This window comes from Anomalospiza imberbis, chromosome 15, assembly GCF_031753505.1.
Source record: "Anomalospiza imberbis isolate Cuckoo-Finch-1a 21T00152 chromosome 15, ASM3175350v1, whole genome shotgun sequence".
NCBI lineage: Eukaryota > Metazoa > Chordata > Aves > Passeriformes > Viduidae > Anomalospiza > Anomalospiza imberbis.
In genome coordinates this window covers 12,399,167-12,425,769 of record NC_089695.1, presented here as the reverse complement: position 1 = coordinate 12,425,769, position 26,603 = coordinate 12,399,167, and the positions used below count along the sequence as shown (strand labels likewise).

Here is a 26,603-nt window from a genome sequence, read left to right as displayed (position 1 = left end):
TGGGAGCATCTCTCTATGCAGTGTTAGCCCTAGAATTCCAAACACTCCTCTGAGGCAGAAAGCCCTCCATTTTAATTTGGACATACAGCTGAAAAATAGGGCCACCCTGTAAAACATGGTCTCTTGAAAAGCGTAATTTTATACTCAAGGATCCTTTGCCAGGATAAGCAGGTAGCAAAATCCAGTGAGGGAGGGAGAGCAGACCAGGATAGAGCATCCTTGGGTGGTGTAAGCCAGAGCCTGACCAGGATGAGGCCGTTCTGGTGCATCCCAGACTGACAGGGGTTGTCTCCATCCCTTTCTCCCCACAGGTGTGAGAAGCTGGCAGAGGAGTGCCAAGACAACCCATGCCGCAACGCCGGGCGTTGCGTCAGCAGCCAGGGCTCCGTGCACTGCATCTGCCCGCCGGATTACCAGGGGGACTACTGCACCCAGCCCATCATCACCCCGGCCATCGTGCCCACGCAGTGGGCGCTGGGCCCCGAGGAAATCGCAGAGATCACGGCCGGCGTGCTGGGGGCGGCCATCCTGGCCGCGGCCTTCGTGCTCGTCCGCAAGCGCTGCCACCACCGCGCCAAGGCGCACAAGCCGGTGGCCCGCGAGGACCCCGACCTGCTCTCCAAGAGTGAGTTCTCCAAGAGCGTGGGCGTGGGCACCCAGCCCGTGCCCCCCATCGAGCTCAACATCCTCAGCGACGCGCCGCACAACAACCTGGACCGGGCCACGCCGGAGCAACGCAAAGCCACCGGCACCCCTGAATTCGTCACCTTCAACTCGGCCAATGCCCCGAAGCACCGGGGCACCATCGTGTGCAGCGTGGCCCCCAACCTGCCCCCCGTTGCACCCCCGTCCAACTCCGACAACGAGTCCTTCATCAAGTGCACCTGGGCCAGGGAGGAGATGGGTCAGTAGCCACAGCTTTTTCTTGCTCTTACACATCCCTCTTTCCCTTGAGAAGTGGATCTGAGGTTTGCAAACATGAGGGACAAATGGTGTTGGCTAAAGAAAAGCAAAGTAGGGGCAAATGCTTCCCCAACCCTGCTGTAGGGCCTTCATTGGCTCTTTCCTCCTGGTTCACCACTACATCCCAGTTTTCTGCTTTGACCTGCTTGGTTTTGTACACAGTCAACAGGGAAACCATTAATGCACAGCAGGCTGTGATCTTGGGTCAAAAATGCCTGTAAAAGAGAAAAATTGGGGAAAAAAATTAAGATCCTAAAAGTCAGTAGGAGTTTTAGTGAAAACATTTGCATCAGTGCTTCTGGGCAGAGGGATCACATTTTCAGGGAAACACCTTGAATGGCTCTGGACAACAAGGTTACCCCATGCAGGAGTTCCTCACAAGAGTAACTGCAGAGAAAGGAGAGATCCAGGGCATCACTGCCCCAATCCCTTCATAACATTAGTTTCTTGCATCCAAACATAATGATGAAGTGTTTCTTTTGGGTGCTAGAGTAGTGGATATCTGTAGGCTGGAGGGGACACTGCCTCAGCACAGCCAGGGTTGATCTCAGGTTCCCACAATTCCCAAATTAGCAGCTACACTTCCCCTATCCCTACATCTCCTCTCCTTCCCAGTCTGCCACATCTCCTACAGGCTCAGAGCCTACAGAGGGAATTGGCAGAAGGGCAAGAGAGAGGCAACAACTGCTAGAGCTGCAGCTAACGTGACTTTTCTTTTGTTCCAGTCTACCCAGCAGAAACAACCTACTGGCCCCCGCGGTACCTGTCATCAGATGTCCAGGAATATTCCCACTACGAGATCATTCAAGGCCCCCCTGCCTCCTCCTCTCACCCTCCTCCCCCGCCGCCGCCCCCTCCCCCAGCAGACACGGAGCCGGTCGCTCTCTACGGGGGCTTCCCCTTCCCGCTGGACCAGAGCAACAAGCGAGCGCCCATCCCACCCCGCTACAGCAACCAGAACCTGGAGGACTTCCTGCCGCTGGGCCCCGTGGACATGGGAGCATCCCAGTGCCAGAACGAGTACACGGCCATCAGCTACTACCCAGCACAGCTGGTGCAGGGTGAGGGGGTCCCGTACCAGCCCGAGCCGGGCTACAAGAGGGTCAGCATGCGCCTGAGCGTGGCCCAGCCCTCCTACGCCGACTGCGAGCTGGGCCACCAGCCCAGCATCCGAGCCCAGCCCCTGCCACCGCCCAACTACGAGGGCTCCGACATGGTGGAGAGTGACTACGGGAGCTGCGAGGAGGTGATGTTCTAGCGGGGCTTGCTCGTGGGGTGAGGAGAGAAGCACATTTCCATGCAGAACAGAGTGCAGGGGGCTGGCAAACGCTGCTGAAGGGAGGCTTGTGTGCGTGCCCCCCTGCATGGCTGGGTTGTAATTTTGGCTGGATCTTTCCCCTCGCTGCCCTCCACGGTGCTCCTGCTGCACATGGAGGGGAAATGCTCCAGCCACTGCTGGGACATGGAGGATGCTCCTGGGATGCCAATGACTAACCTGCCTCCTCACCAAGGGGACTGCCTCCAACACCATGTAGGACCACAGCATGCTACCTCCTCCTACCCCAGGCTTCCTGGCCACAGGGAGGATGAGGAGGATGAGGAGGAGGGCAAGCACTGCAGGTATGGCAGCAGTCATGGTGGATAAAGGTGTGAAAGGATTAGCAATGCACGGCCTGGCAGTGCCCCATGTGGAGTACAGAGGCTCCCTGCTCCCAGCTCTGCCTCCAAGGGCTTGCATCAAGCCAACAGTTTGTTCTTGGAATGGATCAGCTGGTGCAAACCCTCTTTGTGTCTGCTCCCTGACACTGGGAGAGAGAAGAGGGAATGCAGCTGGTCCCACCAGCACATCCCTGACTCGCTAACAGAAGTCCAAGGGAAAAAAAAAAAAGAAAAAAAAAAAAAAAGAAGAACAAAAAAGAGTCAATTTCTGTAGAAAAACCAAGCAACAAGGTTTGTTACAGCAGGAACAGCCCACAGACTCAAAGCAGGCTGCCCAGTTGGGCTGTGTGCACACGAGTAAGGGACACCCTGCCCCGAGGATTGTGTGCACAGCCTTGTCCCCGTGGCTGTCACAGTCCCACACTGAACGCAGCTGTACACCCCGTGCTGTATCCCAGAAAGACTGGCCAGCACTGCCTGGAATCTCTGACCGGAGAGGGGCACTGAGGCTACTGAGCATGGGTTTGCCTGTTTGTCCTTGTGCTTGGACATGTATCGTTTCTTTGTGAGAGGTTTTCTTCGGTTGGTTGTTTGATGTAACTTTTTTGTTGTTGAATTTTTGGAAAGTATTAAAAGAGTTTGGATTTTTTTACTATTATGATTTTATTCAGTATCTCAGGGATTCTCTTGTAAATAAATAGGACATCTTTGCCTAGCTTCAGCCAAGGGAATAACAGCTAGGTTTGGGCACCAAGACAGCAAGTTAAACATTTTTTGAGGATCCTGTAAGTGCCAGAGGGATAGGGCAGACAGACCCACAGTACCCTGTCTTATTTTGGGAAATCATGAGCCTCCTGTATCTCTTAGCTCAGGAGTAAAGGGGTTGAAAGGACCCAAATTGAAGCCTTTATTTGCATCCCCAACAAACACCACTTGTTTTACCTCTCAAAGCTGTCATGCACTTCCACAAAACTTTTTCACCAGCTCTGCCCATCACAAAGCAGTCCCTGCCTATATTAGACCTATTTTATCTAGTTGGTTTTATTGTGCTTGGTAAATCCCTCTGAACATCATCCTAAAATAGTGCATTTCTGTTCTTTGAGGACATTCAATTTTGAGGTGTCTCAGCAACAGGCACCACTTTGGCCCATAAGAAAAACACAAATTGTTCTTCCTAGCAGCAGAAGCAGCACAAATAACAGTGATATTTTCCTTCAGACTTTTTAAGTCCCCAGGGTTGCTTTGGCCAGTGGTTACAACACAGGAAAGGGCAAAGACAACTTGAGATGAAGCTCCTCTAACACCTGGGAAGGAGCAGCCTCAGTAAAGGCATTTCATGGGATAGGGACAGCCCTGCAATGCTCAACCCGAAGAAAGGATGGCTGTGGATCCCACCACGGTGATGCTCCAGAGTCAGGAATACCCTGAAGCACCAGGAGTGCCTGCGCTCAGTGTGCCTCCTGCCCCGTCATTCAGGTGATCTCAGATCCACAGTCCCCATCAGCCTGCAAAAGCCTCCTAGTTTAAGAAAAAAATCTGCCAGAGTTTCTAAAGATGAACTTTTTATAGCACTGATTTCCCAGCAGCCCTGTAATGACACACTGCAATGGCATGAATTATTCAGCAATGAGGATAAGCTGAGCTGCAGCAGTGCTGGCAGTCTCCCAATGTGGGCTGACTTTTGCTCCTTTGATCTCTAGGGTCGATCTGCAGCAGCTCAGCATCCCCCATCTTTTTTCACATGCCAGGCTCTTTTTTTTTCAGCTGCAGCCCCACTTTTGATATAAACAGGGAGATGAGAAACCAAGGCCTAACTTTGGTGAGGCAGAGCAAAGCTCAGCCCTACAAGCCCATAAGCTCTGCCCACAACCTACTTGCACAAATGAGGTCAAAAGAAAAATTAAATTTTCCAAGCAGCAAAGCTGGAACACTTTTATTTGAAACACTCACTAGGAGGGGAAATCACGTGTTCTGTGTGGGGATGGGAGCAGCACAAGATGAAATCCTGGCTGCCTGCTGGGCTCCACATCACCTGCTCTCAGTTCTTTTGGAAGAAAAATCCACACTTCACACTCCCAAAGCCTTTACACATAAAAAATAGATTATATTTATTGATTAAAGTAAGATACATGATTCAGGTGCAGCACCAGCTTTCCTGCTGGGCAGGCACCTGTGCTGTACACTGACAATATCCATAGGCACGAGACGTGGACGTGACCATTGCTATATTTACACAGACAAGTTTCTTGGTTACTGAGCAGCCTACGATACACAAGTGTCAAGTTTTCGTGTCCACTGGGTCCTGCACCAGCTCCCCCGGCTCAGTAGAGCCCCTCACACTACATGTGTCACCAGCACAAGTCGCCCCATCTTCAAACATCCCTGCTCACCCCAATAAAAGGGAAGAGCTGCAAAACCCATTTAATGCTTCTGTGATATCCCAGCCCCCTTGAAATGAGGTCTTCACCTCTGCTTGCAAAGTGAGTTTGGATGCCAGGAGCCTCATCAGCAAACCCACTGATGCCCAGTGCCAGGCCGGGGACATGCCTTGGCACACAGCTGTCGCTAAAATGTGGCCAGCCTTCTTCCGAGTGCACTACTAACAGGGCAAGGGGAAGCATCACACATCCCCTGCTCCTCACAGCACTCCCTCCTCTGCTTGACAATTCTGACTCAAACCCAACCCCAGGGGCCACGCTGGGGTCAGTACACAGAGATGGACATGAATATTGCACTTGTCCCGCCTGTGTCATGCCCTGGAGCCCCTTCCCAGCCCTAGGTTCTTCCCCTCTATCCCCATGGTACCCTCCAGAGGGAGGATTTGAGTTAAAGCTTTGCTCTACTCCTGACCAAGCAATGCTGGTCATGCCAAAACCTTGCCCAGCAAAGGCTTGGACGAGATGAGGTGAGCCCCAAGAGATGCAGAGAGCAGAAAAGGGGCTGGAAAGGGGCAGAGACATGGCACAGACTCACCCCACACCTGGCCATGGGTCCACGTACCGGCATGTGGCACCCAGAACTGCCAGCAAAGGGCACAGTGCAGACACAAGCAGCACCCAGGGAGAGGCAGGCTGCAGGGACACTGCTCCACACAGCCTTCTCCTCACAGAACCCGGTCAAACACCGAAAATAACCGCAAACCTCACCCTCCACCAAAGATGGCAACACAGCCCACTGGTGCTGTACTCAGCCTCCTTTCCCATCACCAGCAGCCTTTGCCCAACCCCAGGGAGACATGGCTGCAGTGGGATGAGGGATGAAGGCTCTTCACAGAAAGCTGGCATTTGGGAGATGCTGTGTTAGCAGGCAGGAGTTTGACCTGTCCTGTGGAGGATGCATTTGCTCCCTTGTCCTTAAAAAAGTAGAAATCCAGCAGAAAGGCGAGGAAAGTCTCTAGGGAGGAAGCTGGGCTCTCAAGAGAAAGGAAAGCGGCAGCGCCACAGGACCATCCCCACCAGGCATGCACCAGCCACGACAAAAGAAGCAACAGGAGCACAGGGAGAAGTGCCAGGGAGCTGCATCCTACAGGAGGAGAGGAGCTGGGTGGAAGCAGAGGATGCAGAGGGAATAAAACCAGGAGAGGAAGGGTTAAAACCAGAAATATTATGGAGTTTTTGTGTGTGAGTTGACATTCAGTATCAGCCTGCAGATGCAGACGCAGCGTGCCAGGGCCAGCTCAGGCACTGTAAACAAGGTGATGTATTCTTGTGGCGTGTGGGCAGTATGTGATGACCCCTGGGGACACCCCATGCCACCCAAAGGGGACCAGCTCAGCCCCTCGTTATGGCAGAGCCTGTTTGTTCCCCACACACCTCAGTTCTGTAAAGCTTCTGAAAGCCAAGCAATGGGTTGTGCGCTGGATGGGGATAAAGAAATGTCACTACTGAAAGCGTGGGCCAGGGGTCAGCAAACCCTCCCAGGCCAGGGAGGTGCCATGCCCAGTGCCCAACTCCTGGGCCTGCTCAGACTTCCTGCTCAAGGCAGCTGGAAACAGAGCTGAAGCACTGCAGGAGCCAGTGCCCACAGATGGGGATCCCACAGAGAGAGCTATGGGCCCCAGCATGCTCCACACCTCAGGCTCTGCCCACCCTCCCCACACGGCCGAGGTGAGGAGGGAGCGCCACACTCTCTAACCTGAGCTGAGGTTTGTCTGTTGCTGTAAAAATAAAGTGCTCAGGGAAATTTAAAAAAAAAAAAAAATCAAACTGGCACAAAAAAGAGTAGTCCCTGTTCCCCGCCCTGACTGAAGGGACAGGGGAAATATGGAAAGGTTGGGATTTTAAAAAATAATAAAATAAAATAAAAACTACATCCCTGGGATTCCTCACCTCTCAAAGTGCCTATTTACAGAGGAACTGTTTTGCTCCACCACCTGCCCTAAGAGCCCCCAGGGAAGGCACTGCCCCAGCCTGGATCCCACCTTCCAGACGGAGCCCAGAGCAGGATCCTGCTGCAGCTGGGTGGCCGCAGTGCTGGGCAGCCCCGTCCCCTCACAGACCAAACCCTCCACGCTTCCCAAGAGGAGAGGGGAGGCCGTTCCCAGGAGAGCAGTGCCCGGTGTCCATGCACCCCCAGCTCAGCATCCAGAGGGGCCAGCAGGGCGAGGGGATGGTCACTGCACCAGGACAGTGGTGGCGTTCACCACAGTGGCCGCGGGTGCCACCAGCTCCACCAGCGCCTCGTACGTGCCCACCACGAAGCCCACGAAGCCGAAGAGGCTGATGGCGATGTCCTTGGCAATGACGAGGGGGTGCATGCCCTCGGAGTAGTAGGTGGCAATCTCCAGCAGCGGGGGGAAGATGAGAGCCAGGGCGCTGCTGCTGATGGAGCCCACCAGGGAGATGACGAGGTCCAGGCGCGGGATGAGGATGGCCAGCACGCCTGGAGAAAGAACGGACCGGACATCAGTGCTGCCACCTCCCAGATGGCAGAGAGGCTCCTCCCCATGTCAAAGCTAGCAAAACCCCACCCAGGGATGCCACTGCTGACTCACACCTCTGACCTCCTCTCTGACAGAAGACAAGGCTGCACATTTTTCTGGCAACTCCTCCCCAAGAAGCAATTAAGGTTAAATTAACAAGCTTTTTTGTCGCCCTGGGCGCCACCAGAGCGAGCTGCAGGGCTGAGCAGGATGGGTGCCGCTGGCTGCCAGCATTCCCGACCCCACTGTGCGAGCCAGCACTCCTGCTTCTCACACCTGGGGAGTCATAAAGCCTCAGAAACCCCATAAAAGCAGGAGAAGGGAAGAAAAAGACATCTCCCCCCACCCCAAATCAATCCCTGTGGTTTGTGTGTGTTTAGAGCTGCTCCAGCAGCAGCACGCCCACGGCACAGCCCGGGGGAGAACATTTGTTAGGACTCATTTGTTAGGTGAAAACTGCAGCCAAGGAAAATCCATCCCCCTGGGAGACTCCTGACAGCTTGAGCTTAGCAGTGTGAGCTTCGGGATATTCCTGCTCCTCCTCCTGCATGGCACCAGGAGGGGACAGAGCTCTGCACAACACAAGAGGACCCTCTGCAAGCAAAGCAGACTTCAGTGCTTAACCAGTGACCCAGATAAATAAATTGGTTTATTGCTTTGAAAGCTTTTCTGCTTAAAAACAGGAGACACCCAAAGCCATGGCAGGTGCAGCCCTTGTGGAGAAGGGACATCTCAGGGCTCCTTACTGGGGGGATTTTTTCTTTCCCTGGTCCTCAGTTACAGGCAACAGAGGCTGCTGGAGCCTTCCTAAGCCAAAGATCACCCATGGAACTGCAGAAGAAGGAAATTTTGGGAGACTGACTGTGCCACCACTACATCACTGCTGTCATCTGGATAAGCCTAGAGATAAACCATCCCTTCACCAAGGGAAACAGCAACAAAGATCCTGAGCCAGTTTATCCTGGTGCTCAGCCCTGAACAGAGCCAAAGGAGTGCTCTGCCAGATGACTGCTGCAAGCAGCATCCCTGCTCCAGCAGCCTCTGAGGAGAGCAGAGCAGCTCCCCTCCAACAGCATCCTCAGCCCACCCCACACTGCTCTTTGGATTCAAAAGTAAACAAAATTATTAACTCCCCTCTAAAACAAGCAGATTTGAAGCACCAGCTGCAGTCCTCAGCCTCCGGGGAAACGGTCTCATTTCTGCAGGTATTAATTCAAAGGGGTTTTAAGCATGCTGGTTTTGAAGTTTAAGCTTGAAAGACATCCATACACCAGATTGCATCCTCTCTTTGGGAGCCAAAGCCCGGTGGAGGCTTGTTGTGCAGCCACACAATGATCCAATGAATATTCATGCAACCCCCCTAATCGCTTTTATCCTCAGCAGGAGCCACAGAGATCCCTTACATGGAAGGGTGAGGGGAGGAGGTACAAAGGAACCTGCATCCTTCCACCAACACCTCTGCTGCCTCCCTACCCCCAAATAGGAGGGTACAGCTGATGCCTAAAGCCATCCCATCTCTCCAAGTCTTCACTTCCATGGCTTGGCAAAGCCCAACACCCTCCAGGAGAGGCTCCAACCCTACAAGCAAGTTCCAAGTTCACCCACAGCATGAGGCTGGCCAGAGCATATCACCCAACATGGCAGGATTTCATCCCTGCACCCTGTGAGGACATCAAGGCTTCGGGAACTCAGCACAGAGGAGATGGACCTTGCCCACCTCTGTTAATGCAGTGCTTCTGGCCTTGCATTAGTGAAAGGCAGAAACAGCAGCACCCTGCTCTCAGCCAGCTCCACCACCTCTGAATTAGCTCCATGCTCCTCTCAAACCCAAACCAAAGCCAGCTGGGATGCAGGGCCAGGTCCCTGATGCTCAGCTCTGGTGTGTCAGCAGCATCAAGCCATGGAGCAAAGCTCCATTTCAGCAGGGGACGCCAGGGAGCTCAGTCAAGCATCTCAGCTGTGCTGACAACATCAAGCATTTAGTCTTCAGGAATCAAAGCCAGCCAAAATCAGATACCACTTGATTCACTCCACACCTTTCCCTAAGGTCCACCAAGCTTGAGCCAGGAGCCTGGTCCAGCAAAACCTCACTACAGGCACCACACACCATGAAGGGAAGGGACCCTGTGGGGCTGCTCCAGGCACACCTGCCCAGCTGCACACTCTACACTGCAGCACACCAGAGCTCTGGTTATGGGTCACCAACCCCTGTCAGCTGTCTCCTGCGGTGCTCTGTGCTGCAATGTGTGTGTGGCACAAGAACAGCCCATCCCTCACACTTAGTGACTCTTTTGAAGTCGTGTCCCCATCACACAGGCACAAGGAGCCTGGCTGCACACTACCTACAGAAAACAGCCTCTAGGCTAGGCTGCCCTGGCACTGAACCCTGTGCTGGGTGTTTCACACAAACCCTGGTGGGACTCAATGTCCCACAAAACTGCCATCCCCAGGCCTGAGGCTCCATGGGGGTCTGCCACTTCTAAACAATGCAGTTTACTACTCCTCCACTGAGAAGACTGGTCCCATACAGAGGGGGCAAAGGACCACTGCTGCTGCTCCTTGGAGACCACTTGACACTCTGGTTTGTATTAGCCAGGCCCAGGGACTACCAGCTGTGAGGGCTTGACCAGCAGGGCCAAAGGTAGTGGAGCAAGGGGTGAAGGCTCAGTGGGAAGGAGGTGCCACAGCATCACAGGGAAAGTCAGACAAGGTGGTTTGTACTCACAGGTCACACAGACCAGGGCCACCCTGAGGAGCAGGTTGACCAGCCAGCCCCAGCGCTCCGACACCCGGGCCACGAGGGGAGGGATGATGATCTCGGCAGGCACGTAGAACTGCACGGCGTAGGTGAAGAAAATCCCAAAGGAGAAGAGCAGCTTGACAGCTTGGTACAGCCTGCAAAGGACAAGGACACAGTGAGACAGGCGCTTGCTCCAGCCCCTGCAACATCAACAGGGAAAGCAGAAGGGGAATGCTCTGCAAGGACTTTTGTGAGCTAGAGGTCTCAACACCTGAACACTTATAAAATTAGGAGTGATGCGTTTAACTCACAATGACCTTCGTTGAGCAAAAGACAGCAAAGACATGTATCAGCTGCAGCCATGATTACACATTCCAGCTACTGCCTGACTTCTGAGCAGAAGGAAGAGGACAGCACTTCTGGGATAAGTCTGGGCTTCCATGCAGAGTGAACATCACAATGTTCCAAAAGCAAAGTGAATAGGCAACTCAGCCTCCTTCATCAAACAAAAAAAGAACAGCTATTTTTGGAATGCTGCATGATACATGTTTGGGGGGAAGAGAGTTAACAGAGCAGTTTGAGCTGAGCAGAAGGAAGGCAGAGTGCAGACATGCTGCTAACAGCACCTTGGGCTCACCCCAAGTCAAATCTCACCCCAGATCCTACAGTGATACAGTGTGGCTGCAGGAGAGAGCCCATCACAAGTGACCAAAAGGCACCTTCCACCCCATCTCTGTCCTCAGCTTCCCAGCAGCAGAAAAAGCCTCTCCAAAAGAGAAGTAACATCTGGTTACCTCACATATGGTCCTAACCCTTCCCCAACTCAAGACATGCTAACCAAGCAGGAAACATGGGTCCTGGCCATACCACTTGGGTAAATATGGGGTGGATCCAAGCTGAGGAATGTATCTGGCTCCTGCCTTCCCTCTACCTTCTTCGGGCCTGTGCCCTTCTGTATGCTGTGTCTCAGCATCCACCTTCTAAAACAGCCTTAAATCAGAGAAATCCAAGTATTCCCATGCAAGACAGCTTTGAACGCTAGTGGCAGAGTCAAACATTTCCCACAGATGGAGTTAGGGATCACCTAAGTGAATGGAATGTTACACAAGTCTATGGGACCAGTCCAGATGTATTCAAGGTTGTGGCCAACAGGAGCCTGAAGCCACCATATCATCTTCAAAAGAGGAGGGTGCTCAGGGAGAGGTCCTGCTGCCTTGGGAGAAGAATAATATCCACCTTCAAGAAGGATGAGGGAAGGTACAGGCTAATCAGCCTCACCTCAATCCCCAGAGGGATATGGGTTAAGTCCTCCTGGTATCCATTTCCAGGCACATACTGGACAATAAACAGCCAGCAGGGATTTGCCAAGAGGTAATCATGGAAATATCCTCATCAATGACCTGGATGAACTTTCAGTGACCCAGAGCACATTCTCATCAAATTCCAAGCAAGATCCCATTGGAGGAAATGGCTGTCACAGCTTGGAGCAACAACATGATGTCACAAGCAAAGCTCGAGTGCAAACACAAATTCCCACACATGTCAAGGGCTGGGGCCAGGAGAACAGGACCTGGGGGTCTTGGTGGGCAGCAGACTGAACATGAGCCAGTAGCAGGACCCTGCAGTGACGAAGGACAATCACAAAGCAGGATGTGTTAGCAAAAGCACAGCCAGGAGGTTAAGGACAGAGATCAAGGGATTATTTTCTTGTTTGGGGCTTGTGCATCTTGAGTATTTTGTCCAGCCCTAATACTCCCAGGACAGGACACTGACTTACTCTGCAGAGCAAGCTGAGTGCAGGCTACTAAGATGGTTGGAGCTGGAGCATGATGTACAAAAAAGAGGCTGCATTCAGCATGATGAGAAAGTTAAAAGGGGATGTTATTAATGTCTTCAGCTGCCTAATAGGAGGGCATGGAGGAGAGAGTAACAGCTCTTCTTGGAGTTGCACAGCAGAAGAACCAGGTGCAATGGGACAGAGCTGCATCTCCAAAGTATGATTAAGGGCCAGAAGAAGGGCCTGGATTGGAAGGGAATCACTGTCCTTAATGATACTCAACACTTAAGCTGGCCCTTCTATGAGCATGTGAGAGGACCCAGTGATCCCATGGTGTCCTCTCCAACCTGAATTACCCTGAGGTTCCAGAGGCAAACGGAACACAAAGTTATCTCCAGAGTCCAGAGTGCGCCCGTGCAGCCACACGTGTGCACAGCAGCCTTGAGTCACCGACCCATAGCTGGCATATCTTATCACTGCATTCCCAAGAAAGGGATTCCATAAAAGCCATAAAGTGCTCCAGGGCAATCCAAGATTAATAGTTGTTATTAAAAAAAGTACAGCAGAAGGCTGAGTACCTGTCCTGCACAGGTCAGGAACCATGACAACAAGATCAAAGGGCATTTTAAATACCAAGAAGAGGTAGAATTCAGGCATTACCCTTGATCCACAGAAAACAGAGGCCCATGCAGGGCTTTGGAGAGGCACTCTGCCAACCACAGCAACACCTGCTTCAGCCAGATTGCCATGCCAGGCCATCCCAAGAGGCTGCAAAAAGTGAAATACTCTCCTGGGACAATAAGCTCTGTCATTACCTTCAGCTGGCCACATGCAACCCAAGAGCTTCCCTCTCATTACAGCATTTCTTCACCCTTCACACAGTGCAGCAAGGCAACCCTTCCTAGGAGGCAAGGAGGGATTTCCACACAGCAGCACCATATTTTGGACACTGTGGTTAGACCCGGGTACTGGAAACTGACACACTCCTCGTTTGAGGAAGCTGTGGTTTCAGAGAAACAAGACTGGAAAAGTCCTTAGTCACCCTGTAACTCAACGGTTCCTGAAACACTCACCAAATCTTCTCCAGAGACCTCCAGGCAATGGCTACAGCTAAGGAAGGCTGTAGCACCTCCACCACAATCCTTGCCTTGTCTCCCAGGCTAACCCCATGATTTCTCACCCACAGCCCTTAATGACCAGCTCCTACAGCCCAGCCTTTTACTGCCAGGAAGAAAACCCATGGGGCAAGGCAGGATGGGCAAGACTTTCATTTCAAGAGCAAGTCTTCACCCAACATCTGTGGTTTAATCCACAGGAGTGGTAGTGAAGACTTTATCTCAACTATCACACTCCTTACTTGAGATAACCCATTTCCAAGTCCAACATCCACTGCCAAGAGGCAACAGGCACAAACATCAAGGTGTCCCGCATGTCAAGTGACAAGGAACACAACACACCTTCCCTGCAGCTGGCCTGCCACATGCCCAGGCTTCCCCAGACACTGCTTCCAAAGGGCTATTCTCTTCTCACTATCCAAAAACCCTATGGATACTTTTAGAAAAGTAACTTTAGAATACTTCACTTTCAGAAAAGTAGTTTACTTTTAAAAAAAGACAGAAGGTGTGGATACTTTAGAAACATGGATTTGCACTCTTCTCTCTGTAGCCTAGCAGGTCATAGTAATCCCATTCCAAGGACCTGTTCTAAGGGAATGTCATTCTTCAGGGCAAACAGAGCTGAGATTCCCTGCAGAAGCTCCTTTGCAGCATTTCAGGTCAGCAGATGTCATTGCAGGCTGTGGCATGCAGAGCCCAAACCTGGAAATTACCTGCTTTCCACCTTAAGGAGAAATAGCAGCATCTCATCCCCTCCACATTGTACTTCAGTTTACTGAGCAGAGGGATTCACACCTCCTGTGTTTGGCATGCTGGGATTCAGACCTCCCTACAACACAGGCACATCCTTCCACCAGCCCCATGCCTCCTCACTGAGAGCAGGGACCTGGCAGAACTCCCAAGGCCTGCAGGGACAAGACAAGGCTCTTGGCAGGAGCAGGATCTTCTACCACACCAACACCAACATCCAGCAGTGCAGTCACTGCACAGACCCAGCATGAATGAACATCCATGCACTCAAACTGAAAACAAACCCACACAGCAATAGTTAAAGCAAAACCAGGCTCCATTTTTGTCAAATCTTTGCTGTCTCCAGAGCCTCAGCTGTGCAGCTCTACAAGGACAGCATGTGGAAGCACCAGTGACTCAAAACTTGAGTCCTGCCCAAATTTACTCCAACAGTGAGACAGTGAGTCCCACTGCAAGGTGCTGGGTGCTACTAGGAGCAGGGAGGATGGGCTGATGTGGAGGACAGGCACTCCCAGCTCCAGGTCTCACTCTAGTCTCTTGCAGGATTTCAAGCCAGCAGAGACCATCAAAGAGAACTGCCTGCATTTCTCCTGTGGAAGAATATGGAGCCATGACACTAAGCAGCCACCCATCCTTAGGGACAGAGCAGCACACAGCTTGGGCAGCTGCTGCAGCAGCCATCAGCCCTGGCAAGAGGAGAAAACAACCCCTCCAGGCAGGCAGGCATGGGGTCAGGCCAGAGGGCTCCAGACAGAAACATGGAGCATCTGAAGAGGCTTCACCAGATCCCAGAGGACAGACAAGTTTGGGAGGCTGCAGCAGAGCTCAGCCCCCACAGAAGGAAGGGGTATCCTCATGGCACCAGTGCTCATAAGCAAGGCATTGGCTCAAGATGAGCCACATCCAGGCACAATGTGGAGCCCAGAAGTGGGAGTTTCAGCTCCAGGGCTGCAAACAAGGAATACAACCCACACATGAAGATGTCACATCTCACTCCCTCTGGGAGCTCCCAGCTTTGGGTTGGTTTTTCACGTGCTACATTTGAGGAAGAGAAGTTTTTCACAATTCAGTGATGTTCTGCATGGGGATTGTGTTCAATATCTGCTAGGCAGTGCACTGCTGAGCCCCAAAATATGCCACAAGGCTCCAAGAGAAAAAACAAGAGCTGCACCTACCCAGGCAGGGACCACCAGGGGCCCTGATGAAGCAGCCTGAGCTCCAAGAAACTACAGCAACAGCTCAGACACTACAGCAAGAAGCCTCTTCCAGCACATGCATCTGACAATCCTTGCCAAACTCCTTGAAGTTTGCCTATGGCACAGTTCCTCAAGCTTCCTCAAGCTCACCCAGATTAGTTCCCGTAAAGAGTGAGGTCCCCCTCTCCCACCTGCCTATCTGGGCCCCTCATTCCACACCCCCTAGTCCCTCCACTGCCCACAGGGACTCACCAGCAGTTGGGCAGGTTGAGTGTTATGCTGGCCTGAATGTCTGCCCCAAAGCGCAGGTACCCCAGGACACTCAGGCTGATGTACAGGATGGTGACAATGGTCATCCCCACGTAGAGGATGACTGGGAACTGACGGGGGTTCTTCATCTTGTTTTCCAGAGGCAGCACCTGGGAGAAGAGGAGGAGGAAGATGACAGAGCAGCAGGTTGCCCATTCCTCTATACCCCCGGCAACAAAAAGCAGGAGGGGCAGCCCCATGGTCAAGCACAGCCCACCATGACAGGGGATGGGATAGTCCCACATGGAGCCTGGAGAATCCAGCTGAAAAAAAACAAACTATACTGGAGATCTGATTTCTGTGCTCCCATTGGAACATAGCAAGTTGCCAACAGATCACCCACACCCTTGTCTTAAAGATAGGACCTGCTACCTGCCCTTGGCAGGAGCTGTGCCCAGCTGTGCTGGGTCTCAGAGCAATGCCAACCATCCCATATCTTGGGTGTGTTACGCTCTGCACCCCAAAACAACAAAGCCATGCCCACTATTTTACACCATCCTATTTTTGTTCCCATCCTATTTTATTCCCCAGCAAATTCTGGAAAGATCAAGGCACACTCTCCTCTGCTAGCAAGTTTGTCTGGACAGATTTCAACCAGGCAGGACAATAAAAAGAGCAAAGAGAGGTAATTCTCCCACCTCTATACTACTGACACTAAATATAGGCCTTCAGCAAACAATTTTATAGCTGTCCTTGGGTGGTGTTGATTTCAAGAAGAGAGACAATGGCAGATCTGGTGAGGAGGCAGGACAAGAAAAACTTTTATTTGCTTCTTCACCTCCAAGTCACGCAAGGAAGAGAGCATTTGTGCCTCAGTGCTGGCAAGAACCCTCTGCCCAGGGCATAGCATTCAGCAAGCACTCCTCCTGTAACGGATTTGGCCCTCTCCAGCCCTGTGTTTACACAGCCAGCTTATATTAAGAGATGAAAACATTTTTTCCTCCTTTGAAGGGAGCTCCCGGAAACAACCCACAACATCTTAGGGAGTAATTAAGCTCTCCACCCACCCAGCTTTTTTCACAGACACAGTTGGTCTATTTACAGCATCTTGCATGAGAGGCCCATTTGCATGGGCAGGCTGGGGCCACGCAGCTGCCAAAGGGAGACCTCAGTGCCCCCACAGCAGGGTGGGGAGGGAAGGATCACAGCTTTTCATGCCACGCTTTTTGGTCTCCCATTTAGGCAACTTCAGGATCCGGCCTGGTAACAAGACTCAGGACAATTCATCATCTGCAGGTCAGCCAGCAGAGCCCAAGGCAGAGGCTGGTGTGATTCCCAATCTACTGCCAGATAAAGCCACCTCTAAAGCAGCAACCAACCTCCTGAGGTTTGGAGCATGTGCTCCTCCAGCCTCAGATGGAAGAATCAGAGTTTGACCCAGGAGATAGCCTGGAGCTAACAGCATCATCCAGAATAAAGCTAACAGCATCATCCAGAATTTGGGCTGTTGTAAGAGAAGTTCAGCTGCAACTGCAGCTGCAAAGCAGAGCAGGTGCTGCAGCAAGTCCGAGCAGGGCTGAGCCTCCTGTGCAGCAGCCCCACTGCCACATGCCCAGACTTACCACACCAATGCCTTCAAAAGCAAAGATTGCAGTGCCAAAGAACAGAGGGTAGGTCTTCCAGGCTGCTGCTAGAGGCAGGTTTCTGGGATCAGGAATATCCTGGAAAAAAGCCCATGCAGAGTTCAGACACAGGGAGGACAGGGAAGACTTGGCCTGTTCCCATCCCTCCCTGTCACAGCCCCATGCTGCAGGGAAAGCCCTGCAGAGCAGAGGGAACCATCATGCTCACAGGAACAAGCAGTACCCCACAGCATCCAAATACCCCACTGCCAAGCTCCCTCCACCTGCCAAAACATGGGACAGCACAGAAATGAGAGAGGGGATCCATACGCACGTACCCGGACGATGTACTGGTAGATCACTACAAGACTGACAAGCATGGCCACATTGGCCAGCATGGAGAAGATGGACAGGACCTTGAGGTTCTGGATAAACGTGAGCAGCACCACAAAAGGCAGGATGGAAAGCATGTACAGGCGGGAGTCCATGGTGGGGGTCATCACCACTGTCCTGTTTGAGCTGCAGTCATTGGTGGTCCCATTTGCAGCAGACACAACCTGGGGAAGCACAGGAAGCCCTGGTGAACCCCATCACACAGGTCGAAAAGCCACAGATCTCAGCAGCCCATCCCAGGTGAGTCAGAGTACCCCAAGAGCTCACTTCAAGCACAGCTAGCTGATTAAAAGCAAACCAACACATGTTTTCAGACAGCTCTGAAGCAAATCCCTGTTATCTTGCAGGGGGCAGAGGTGGGACTGGCTATGGCACCTGAGCCAGCACAGCAAATCCTGCCCAAGCCCAGGTACACTGAGCAGGAGGACTCAGCAGCCAGGCACACTGAGGGCAGAAAGCACAGGCTGCATGTTTACACTGCCCAGGAGGTCAACTGAGAAGAGAGGAAAGAGGCACTAAGTGCTATTTCCAAAGGTATCCTTTTCCTCTTGTTGCACCAAGTTCTTATCCAAGTCACACAGTCCTTCAGTTACCCAGCGCCCCATTCACATGCAAGGACATCTGGAAACTACTGTTGGCCCCCAAGTTCACTTTCTTCATGACAAACCATTCTTTCATTGGGGTCTTTCATTCCAAAGGCACTCCAGGCCATGTGCTCACTTCTAGAGGTAGCTCAGGCCCAGCAACCAGGTGGCTGAGCCATTCCTCACAAGAGCATGGGCTCACTGAATCACCAATACAACCATGACTGAGCTGGCTCAGGTACCAGGTCCTGTCCAGTCACTGAAGCAAAGAGCAGTCTGCAAACTGATTTAACCTGCTCCAGAGCAAGTCCTGCCCCAGAGGAGAGGCTGGAGAACTCTGTGTAAACTGGCATCCTCTGTGGGAGAGGGCAGTGCAGGGCCACGCACCCATGGGACAGTGCTGCTCAAGCCCCAGCCTGCCTTGCCTCTTCATGGCTTGCTCCAAAGCCGTCTTCCAAACCAAAGCCCTGCCCAACACAGTGGCACCTCGCCCAAGGTACCACCTGCACCACGACTCTCCACCTAACATGCTATTCCTCACCACAAAAAGAAACAAGCAACACTCCCCTCTCCCCACCCAAAAAAATTCCAAAACCAAAGCCAAGGGGTTTCCCACCTGTGGCCTAAAAAACTGGTGTGGATTTGCAGGTTTTTGCAAATTTCCCCTGAGGCTTGAGACAGCCTTCACTCTTTGCTGTGAGGGGCTGAGGAGAAAGAAACCCACCTTGAAGTGGGGCAGGGCACTGTTCCCAGAGGTGAGGGCCAGCAGCAGCCTGGCCCATGTACACACCCTGGTCCCTCCGGCTCTCAGGGAGCAGGAGGATCACCAGTTGGATCACTCCTCCTGCCACCTCACACTGGGAATCTCCTCAGCTGCTGCTCCAGGAGCAGAGGAAGAGTCTCACAGTGGAGGGACACCCCCTTGCTCCCCAGGAGCCCCCTCTGAAGCTGATGGCCACCACTGAAGAGCCAATGAAGGGCACAGCCATGGTGGCAGTGACCAGACCACTGCTGCAAGAGCACAGCAGGAGCACATGGGGGAAAAAAAGAATGAGCAGTGCCTGCAAGGCTGGCAATGGGGACTCTTTATTCCCAGTTTCTTACAGAACTGGAGCCAGCTAAGATGAGCAGTGCCTGCAAGGCTGGCAATGGGGACTCTTTATTCCCAGTTTCTTACAGAACTGGAGCCAGCCAAGTGGTTCAGGGTTTCTGTTTATTTCCTCCTGAGGACTGGCAGGAAGAAACTCTTTCTCTAAAGATGTAATTAAGCTTCAGAGCCACAGGATGAGGAAAGAAACTGGAATGCAAACAGATCCAAGGAAGGGAGAAGAGAGGTTCACAGCAGGTCCTGGGACCCACACGTTACCATCAACACCAACAAACCAATTAACTGAGGGGGACGGGATGGAAAATGCACAGTCCCTCTACTTTCATCCCTTTCTTGTTGTTCCCTTACTAAGGATGGCCCCGCTTTTCCTGGGCAACACAGACACCTCCAGCACCTCTACAAAATCAGAGATTCTCAGGAAAACCTGCTCTGTTTGAACAGGAAAACCAACCCTCCAAATATCTGGGTAGAGGAGTGGACTTCTCAGAGCAGCATATCCTACAGAAACCAGACCTTTGGGGGAAAACAGGGCACAGGACACAGGAGCTAAGAAAAACCCAAGCACCTTCACACCCTCTCACCTCCCCCCAGCTCATGAAGGAAGTGTAAGTCCAACCTGTTTCAGATTGTCTGCCAGAAAGACAAAGTACACACAGCAGAAACCCAGCTGAGTGATGATCAGGAAAAGTCCCACTACACGCCTGGAAATCAAAAGAAGAGCATTTGTCAGCCAGATCAGACAGAAATAAGAGCTCACTTGGGTTGCACTTGCAGAGTGCAGCAATGCTGCTCTCCCCAAGGTTGGGGTGTACAAATCAGAGCACACACAGCTCACTTCTCTGTGATCAGCAGAGAGAACCTTCTCTCCATCCAACTGCACAGATCTCAGGCTCTCCAGTCTCCCCATCCCATCCCATCCACAGGGTCAGGACCAGCCCCAGTAGAAAAGGCTCCTTTTTGGGTTTAGCATATCCAGTCTGCTGCTGAATTGTCAGAGCTGGAGACAACACTCCCTGGACACAGGAATAGGTGAATGCTCCCATCCCCTGATGGGCAATGATCTGTGTGATGCAATGTGGGACACCCACAGGGCAGGGAGCAGCCCCTGGACACGTTCCATGCCTAGCAAGATGGGCCAGCACTGCAAGACCCTAGTCACCCCTTTGTTATGCTGTGGAGACTTGGTTATCCCACACATTTAGTGTAAGTCACATCTTGCTGGGGACAGTACTGGATCAAAGACCTCGGCGTCACCCTCTGGGGAACACAGAGCACTCAGGGCAGGTGAGCCAAACAGCATTTTATGTCACTTGTGCTTATCTGCTGACACAGCTCAGTGACCAGAGGCTCTTCTGGTCCCAACTGCAGCACATGCTAGGTTCAAAGACAAGTCCCTGCCTGGGGCAGGGGAGCAGTACCTTCCCCAGATGGCATGTGTCCTCAGGCAGGCGCTGGGAGTTGCCTCCAGCCCGTACATCACGGCACCTCCATAGTCCAGGAACTGCTTCTGGAACCTGTCCAAAGAAGGGAGAAGGATCATCCCATCAGCCCTGTCTGCTAGTTCCCAAGGCAAACTGTGATATTAAAAGGAAAACAGTTCCCGTGAAAAAGAAGAGACGTTCCCAACTGAGGCTTTGGCATGGGCAACTTGCTGCTGAGGGGCTTCAGAAAAACCCCATGGCTTTTTGGGCAAGAGGGAAGAACTGTAGGAGTTGCAGGGCTGAGAAGGGGAGTTGCTCCTTACCTGTTGCAGAAGTGATGGGCGCATTTGACCAGGATGCCCATGCAGTGCACAGCCACGACTCCCATCACCAGCAGGCTCAGAGGACCCAGCTGCAGGGAAGAGAGGGGGAAGGCTGCACTCTGATGGCCAAAGGCAGAGCTGCACCGTGCCTTCTACTTCCAGACTCCACGGACTGGGTGAGTGCAAACACTGCTGGAGGCTGAACCAGAACTCTGGTGCAGCTCCCAGGAACCAGCCCCCCAGGACCAAGTAACCTGACAGAGCCACGAACTTGGCAGGAATGATGCAAAAGAAGCAAGTTGGGGCAGTTTGGGTGTAGCAAAGCACTTCCAGGATTGCTTTCCAAACTATCTTGCACACCTTTACTAAGCAGGTGATGAAGGGGTCATGACCTGGACACAGCATCCTGCCTGACCCCAGCAGAGGAAACCACAGGCCCAGCTCACACACTGAACTCTCCCACACCAGGCAGCAACAACGCAGGAGCAGCAGGAACAGTCTCAGCAGTGAAACAAAGCCACAGAGCTTGGGGTGCAAACATGTGCAAGTCACCAAACACTGAGAGGTGTCTGGGCAGGGACTCAAGCCCCAACACTGGCTATGTGAGCTGCCCAGTGCCCCGGGGTCACTCTGCCCCACAAGCTCCAGCACAGCAGGGCTGAGCTGCCTTACCAGGATGCCAGCATTCTTCACAGCCAGAGGCAGCCCCAGCAGCCCCGTCCCAATATTCCCCTTCAGCAGATGGATCAGGGTCTGGTACCACCTGAGGGAGAGCAGATGCAGAGGTCACTGTCAGCAAGTGCCCACACCCAGACTATACACAGCTTATCCTGTTAAGGATGCACAGCAGTTCTGAACTGTGGCAGGGAATGCACATGGAGGTCATGATCCTGTCCCCTGAACCCACCTCAACCAGCTGGGACCAAGCTAGGTGTGAAAGCAAAGACTGAACAAACAGATTTTGGATAGGCATTTGCAAAACCAACTTCATGGCAAAACCCAGCATAAGCCCAGCCCAGCACCAAGGAGCTGCACAAGGAAGTCTCTGAGTTGAAGGGATCAGTCTCTGTCAGGCAAAGACAGCATCCTCTGCACACCTGGGCACAAGGAAGCCACCAGAACATGGCTGACTCTGAATCTGGGCATGCTGTTTGCTTGCCAGAATTCCTCATCGAATGAAGGTGAAATGGGAAAATATTGAGAAAAGCATCAATCACTGCCCACTGCCAGCAAGCCCAGCTTCAACAGAGAGCAAAGACCTACACTGGGGCAGCTGCTCACTTGTTGCCAGCACCCCACCGTTGCTGAACCACAGCTCTGCCCTCATCACCCTCATGAGAACTCCCCATAAAACCACAGTTCCACCATCCTCTAGCAAAGCCAGCAGGGAGCCACCATGACCTCCTCCACCCCCGTCAATGCCAGGCCAGCCCAGGAAAGAGGGAAGCATCACTCACGTTGTCCCATTGGTCTCCCCAAAGCGCTGGTAGGACTCGGGGTGGGCAAAGCCATTCATGCCATCAGGAGGGCTCCCCTCTGGTGTGACATCTGTGGAACTGTAATCATTGTAGTCCTCGCTGCGGAGGCGCCGGGTGGACATGGTCCCTGTGGGGGCAGCAGTATTAGGGGTGCCCAGCTCAACAGCCCCATTCTCAGGTTCCTTGGGGTCAGCCATTGTGCAGAGAGACCAGCTCGCACTGCCAGAGCAAGGTCTCCTCCAGGGCTTTTATACAGCATGCTCCCGCCCAAGCAATCACAGAGTTGGCATGTCCTAAGGTCAAAGGTGCATGGCACATTCCCACTGGCTCTTCCTCCAGGCTCGTGCCCATGTTTTGGGCACACCCAGACAGAACGGGGTCAGGATCCTGCAGGCAGAGCCTGGATGTGACCCAATTCATGTCAGGCATGGGAGCTGCATACCCCTGCTCTAAGGGTGGTGAGTGTGACACCACAGGCAGTGGGGTAGCAGGGGACATGCTGGCACTGTGTCCCCTGCTCTGGCATTTGGGACTAGGGCTGTCAAGTGGACAGGCCAGGAAAGTGTAACTGCTTTTAACTCGTACACAGTGTGCTGCAAGGGAACAGCTTGCTCTTGCCAGGGAAGGAAAAGTTTCCTAACTTCTCTTTTTTTTTCTTTTCCCCTTTTTTTTTCCTTATTGAAGACCTTTTATTAAAGAGAATTTTTACAAAAATTTATTATACTCCCATCAGAGAGGAGCACAGACCATGTGCTGACAGTGAAACACCTGCCCCAAAGGTTTCACAGCCAAGGAGGTGCCTATGGGAAAAAGAGACTTCCCAGGATGAGGCACCTGCACAGCCTGGAGTTCTTGCTCCAACAGAAACTCCAACACTGTCCAGCAAGCCAGGAGCACCAGCACAAGCCTCACCAAGGACACACACCTCATGCCTTTGCCTGGAAAACAGTCAGCTGATTCAATTCCCACACCTGCCACACCCAGCATCCCGAATACCCACTGGGAAGGAGCACCAGAGGCAGGGAAATTATGCGTAAGGCTCTTGCGCCACAGACTGGTGACCCAGTCCCTGCCCCACAGCTCCTCTGGGCTGTCATGCCCCAGGCTTCACACCTGCCTCAGCAGTCCTGCTGCTCCCCCATTCCACTCCCCAACACTGGTAAAGAACCGGGAGTAAGAGGAAGCAGCAGAAAAATGTTACTACATCAAAAAACGGTGTTGTTTCCTGCTCTTCATGAACCCACCGAGTCACGCAAGTGCCTGCCAGATGCAACCTCAGCACAGACCAACACATCTGGCTGTGCCGGGAATGCTCAGCCCGGGCCACGCGCGTGCTGCTTCACCCCCAGTGCACCACTCTGCAAACCTGCTGAGCTGCAGCCACTGGGAGGGTCCAGCCTGGCAATCAGAAGGGTAAAAGGGAGCAAGGGTTTTTCCTCAGGTCTGGATGCTCCAGATCCCAGCTGCTCTGGAGCAGTTATCCAGGCCACAACAGGAGTGCTGAATTTCCTGCGGCACCAGGCAACACCAGCAGCAGGAAGCAGCAGTGTGTCCCATGGAGTACCTGGCTCTGGAGCAGCAGTGAGGCTGGCTGGCAGACACTCCAGAGCCAAAGGCAGCACATGCATCACTCCTGCCCAGCCTCCTCCCTCACAGCTGGGACACGTAATAGTGTCCTGAACCGGCTCTGCCGCAGGCAGGGCGATCCAGCGAGGCAGGGACCGGGAAGAGCGGCAGCAGGAGTTTACACAAGGAAAGCGTTAGAAGCTATTTGTCACCGGTGACAGGCCCAAGGGGCAGGAGAGAAACCTGGGAGGCTCTGCCAAACACCATGGGCTGGCAGAGGGCAAGGAGAGTGGGCAGAGGGGGTGCAGGACTGGGTCAGGCATGGGTACCCTTCCCAAAGATGGCCCACAGAGCATCCAAAGTATCCAAGAACGGTGACTTCAAGATAAACACGACGTGCTGACATCACTCTGCCTGATTGCTCCCTGTGGATTTTCTTCCCTTTCAAGCAGACCCATCTGCTTTCTGCTTTGAAGAGCCAGGGAAATGCATTCATCATGACTTGCCTGCCTTGTGTCTGGATTAAAGGTTGCATAGCAGCAGAGAGCAAGCACTCTGCTCTCCCGCAACCAATAAGGAAAAGCTGCAAAACCTGTCTCATTCACACGACAAACATTTAAAACCAAAGCAAAATCCCACTACACCATTTCCTTGTCATTGGAAACAGCAAAGGCAGAAACATCTACATCCGGTTCCCACTTCAAACCCAACTCCTCAGCCACTTTCATGTGCTTTTTTTGCCACCCACACACAGAAGCATTTTCATCCTATTAGGAAAGCTGGGGGGTAGTGACAGCAATTTGTCCCTTACAGTGACAGCCCCATGCCAGAAGTCAAAATCAAGATGGGACTTGCTGCTGACCCTGACAGCTCTCCCCAGCTGAGCTGGGGCTGTGTGTAGATCAGGAAATCTTCTGGAAAAGTGAGCTTCACAGCAAAACTCACTGCCACTTCCCACCATGCATGCCAAATCCTTCATTTCCAAAGCACTACTTGCAATAACCCACCTCAGCGTGACACAAGGGAGAGCCAGCACTGCCAGATCCCCCTGCCCTGCCTGCAGGGAGTGCACAGATAAGCCCCTTCCCCAGGCCACCATGTCCATGCCAGCCTGACACCTCCAGTCACAGCATCAGTCCCCTTGTCCCTGTGCTACTCAGTGCTCCCACAGTTCCAGAGAACCCCCAGGTTCACCTTTCCAGTGTTTCACAGCATGGCCCAGTGCTCCCACAGTTCCAGAGAACCCCCAGGTTCACCTTTCCAGTGTTTCACAGCATGGCCCAGTGCTCCCACAGTTGCAGAGAACCCCCAGGTTCACCTTTCCAGTGTTTCACAGCATGGCCCAGTGCCCACAGCCCAGCTTCTCCCCACACAGAGGCTGCTGGGCACAAACCCCACAGCTCCCACCCCAGCCAGGCTGTGCTGCCCAGCTCCCCTTGCCCCTCCACAGAGCAGCACAGCTGAAGCCTGCAGGGCTTCCTCCTGCACCCTCCCAGTGCCACAGAGCATCCCGCACTCTTCCCAGCACCTCCCATCGGGGGCTGCGCCCCCTACACTGCACGGCACGCCCGGACACTCCCAGAGGAGCCCCACGGGGTGCCAGCATTCCTGCAGGGCATCGCCAGCACGCCCCGGCACACCCCTGTCAGCCTCCAGCACCCCCAGGCACCCCCAGCACCCATGTCAGCTGCCAGGGCCCCCAGGCCCTCAGCACCCGCCCATGTGCCAGGGCTGCCAACGAGGCCCTGGAGCCCCGAGTCCCGTCAGCGCGCCCAGGCTGCCCGAGCACCCACGCGGGACGGCGGCACTGCCGGGACCCCGCGCCCCCCGGCTCTCCGGCTACGCCGCGGGCTGACAGGCGCTGGCAGCCCCCCGGTGCCGGTCCCTGTCCCCCCCGGTCCCGGTGCCGGTGCCGGTGCCGGTGCCGCACCTCTCCGCCGCTCCGCACCGCCCGGCCCCGCCGGGCCCGCTCGCTCGGCCGCGCCGTCACGTGACCGCGGCTCAGCTGAGCGCGGCGCGTGCGCGCGGGGAGCGCTGAGGGCGAGGGGCGGGGCCGGGCGCGGCGCGGCGGCGCCCCCTGGCGGCGGGCGGGCGAGGCGCGGCGGGCGGCGCCCCCTGGCGGCGGGCGGGCGAGGCGCGGCGCGGCGGCGCCCCCTGGCGGCGGGCGGGCGAGGCGCGGCGGGCGGCGCCCCCTGGCGGCGGGCGGGCGAGGCGCGGCGGGCGGCGCCCCCTGGCGGCGGGCGGGCGAGGCGCGGCGGGCGGCGCCCCCTGGCGGCGGGCGGGCCCCGCGGCCGCTGTGGGGAGAGGCGGGAGCGCCGGGCCTCCAGCCGTGAGGGGCGGCCGGGCACGGCAGCGGAGCTGGGCGGCGGCCCGGAGCACCGTGCTGTGAGGGAGCTGACGTTCTTCGGCCTGGAGGAGGCTCGGGAGTGGCTTTATCACGCTCTAGAACTCCCTGAAGCCGGGTGGCGTCGGGCTCTGCTCCCAGGCAGCCAGCGACATTGTAGTTTGAAAGGGTTAAGATTTTAGCTGAGAGTTAGAACCAATTCATATTGAAGTTAAATACACCAACGACAGATTAATAATTATTAGATGCTTAAGCTAAAGCTAACTGTTACATTATGAGCTTATTTGTAGAAGGAAGTGGAGCAAGCAAACCATTGTAGGAACATACTGAGAGCAGTAGAACAATGCCCGGCACCTGGACCCTGTGTCAATGCATCACGAAGGGTCACAGAGAC

The 26,603-nt window shown here is 53.8% G+C and overlaps 2 protein-coding genes across 2 annotated transcripts in view; one reads left to right on the top strand and one right to left on the bottom strand.

The window, feature by feature from the left end:
• The window catches only part of FAT2 (FAT atypical cadherin 2), a 44,626-nt gene extending 41,349 nt beyond the window's left edge, over nucleotides 1–3,277 (top strand). Inside the window, exons 22-23 of the mRNA XM_068205927.1 lie at nucleotides 312–904; nucleotides 1,689–3,277. Coding sequence (XP_068062028.1) covers nucleotides 312–904; nucleotides 1,689–2,221 — 1,126 coding nt within the window. The 3' untranslated portion in view covers nucleotides 2,222–3,277. The remainder of the gene's footprint in view (nucleotides 1–311; nucleotides 905–1,688) is intronic.
• Nucleotides 3,278–4,702: 1,425 nt separating this feature from the next.
• Nucleotides 4,703–25,913, bottom strand: LOC137483105 (proton-coupled amino acid transporter 1-like). The gene is made up of 11 exons (XM_068205954.1): nucleotides 25,796–25,913; nucleotides 22,279–22,426; nucleotides 21,494–21,584; nucleotides 20,822–20,910; nucleotides 20,496–20,591; nucleotides 19,694–19,778; nucleotides 17,331–17,549; nucleotides 16,993–17,091; nucleotides 15,374–15,540; nucleotides 10,269–10,438; nucleotides 4,703–7,503 (listed from the first exon to the last, which is right to left on the bottom strand). The coding sequence occupies exons 2-11, from the start codon at nucleotides 22,419–22,421 to the stop codon at nucleotides 7,235–7,237; spliced, it is 1,428 nt and encodes a 475-aa protein (XP_068062055.1). The 5' UTR covers nucleotides 22,422–22,426; nucleotides 25,796–25,913; the 3' UTR covers nucleotides 4,703–7,234.
• Nucleotides 25,914–26,603: the final 690 nt, after the last annotated feature.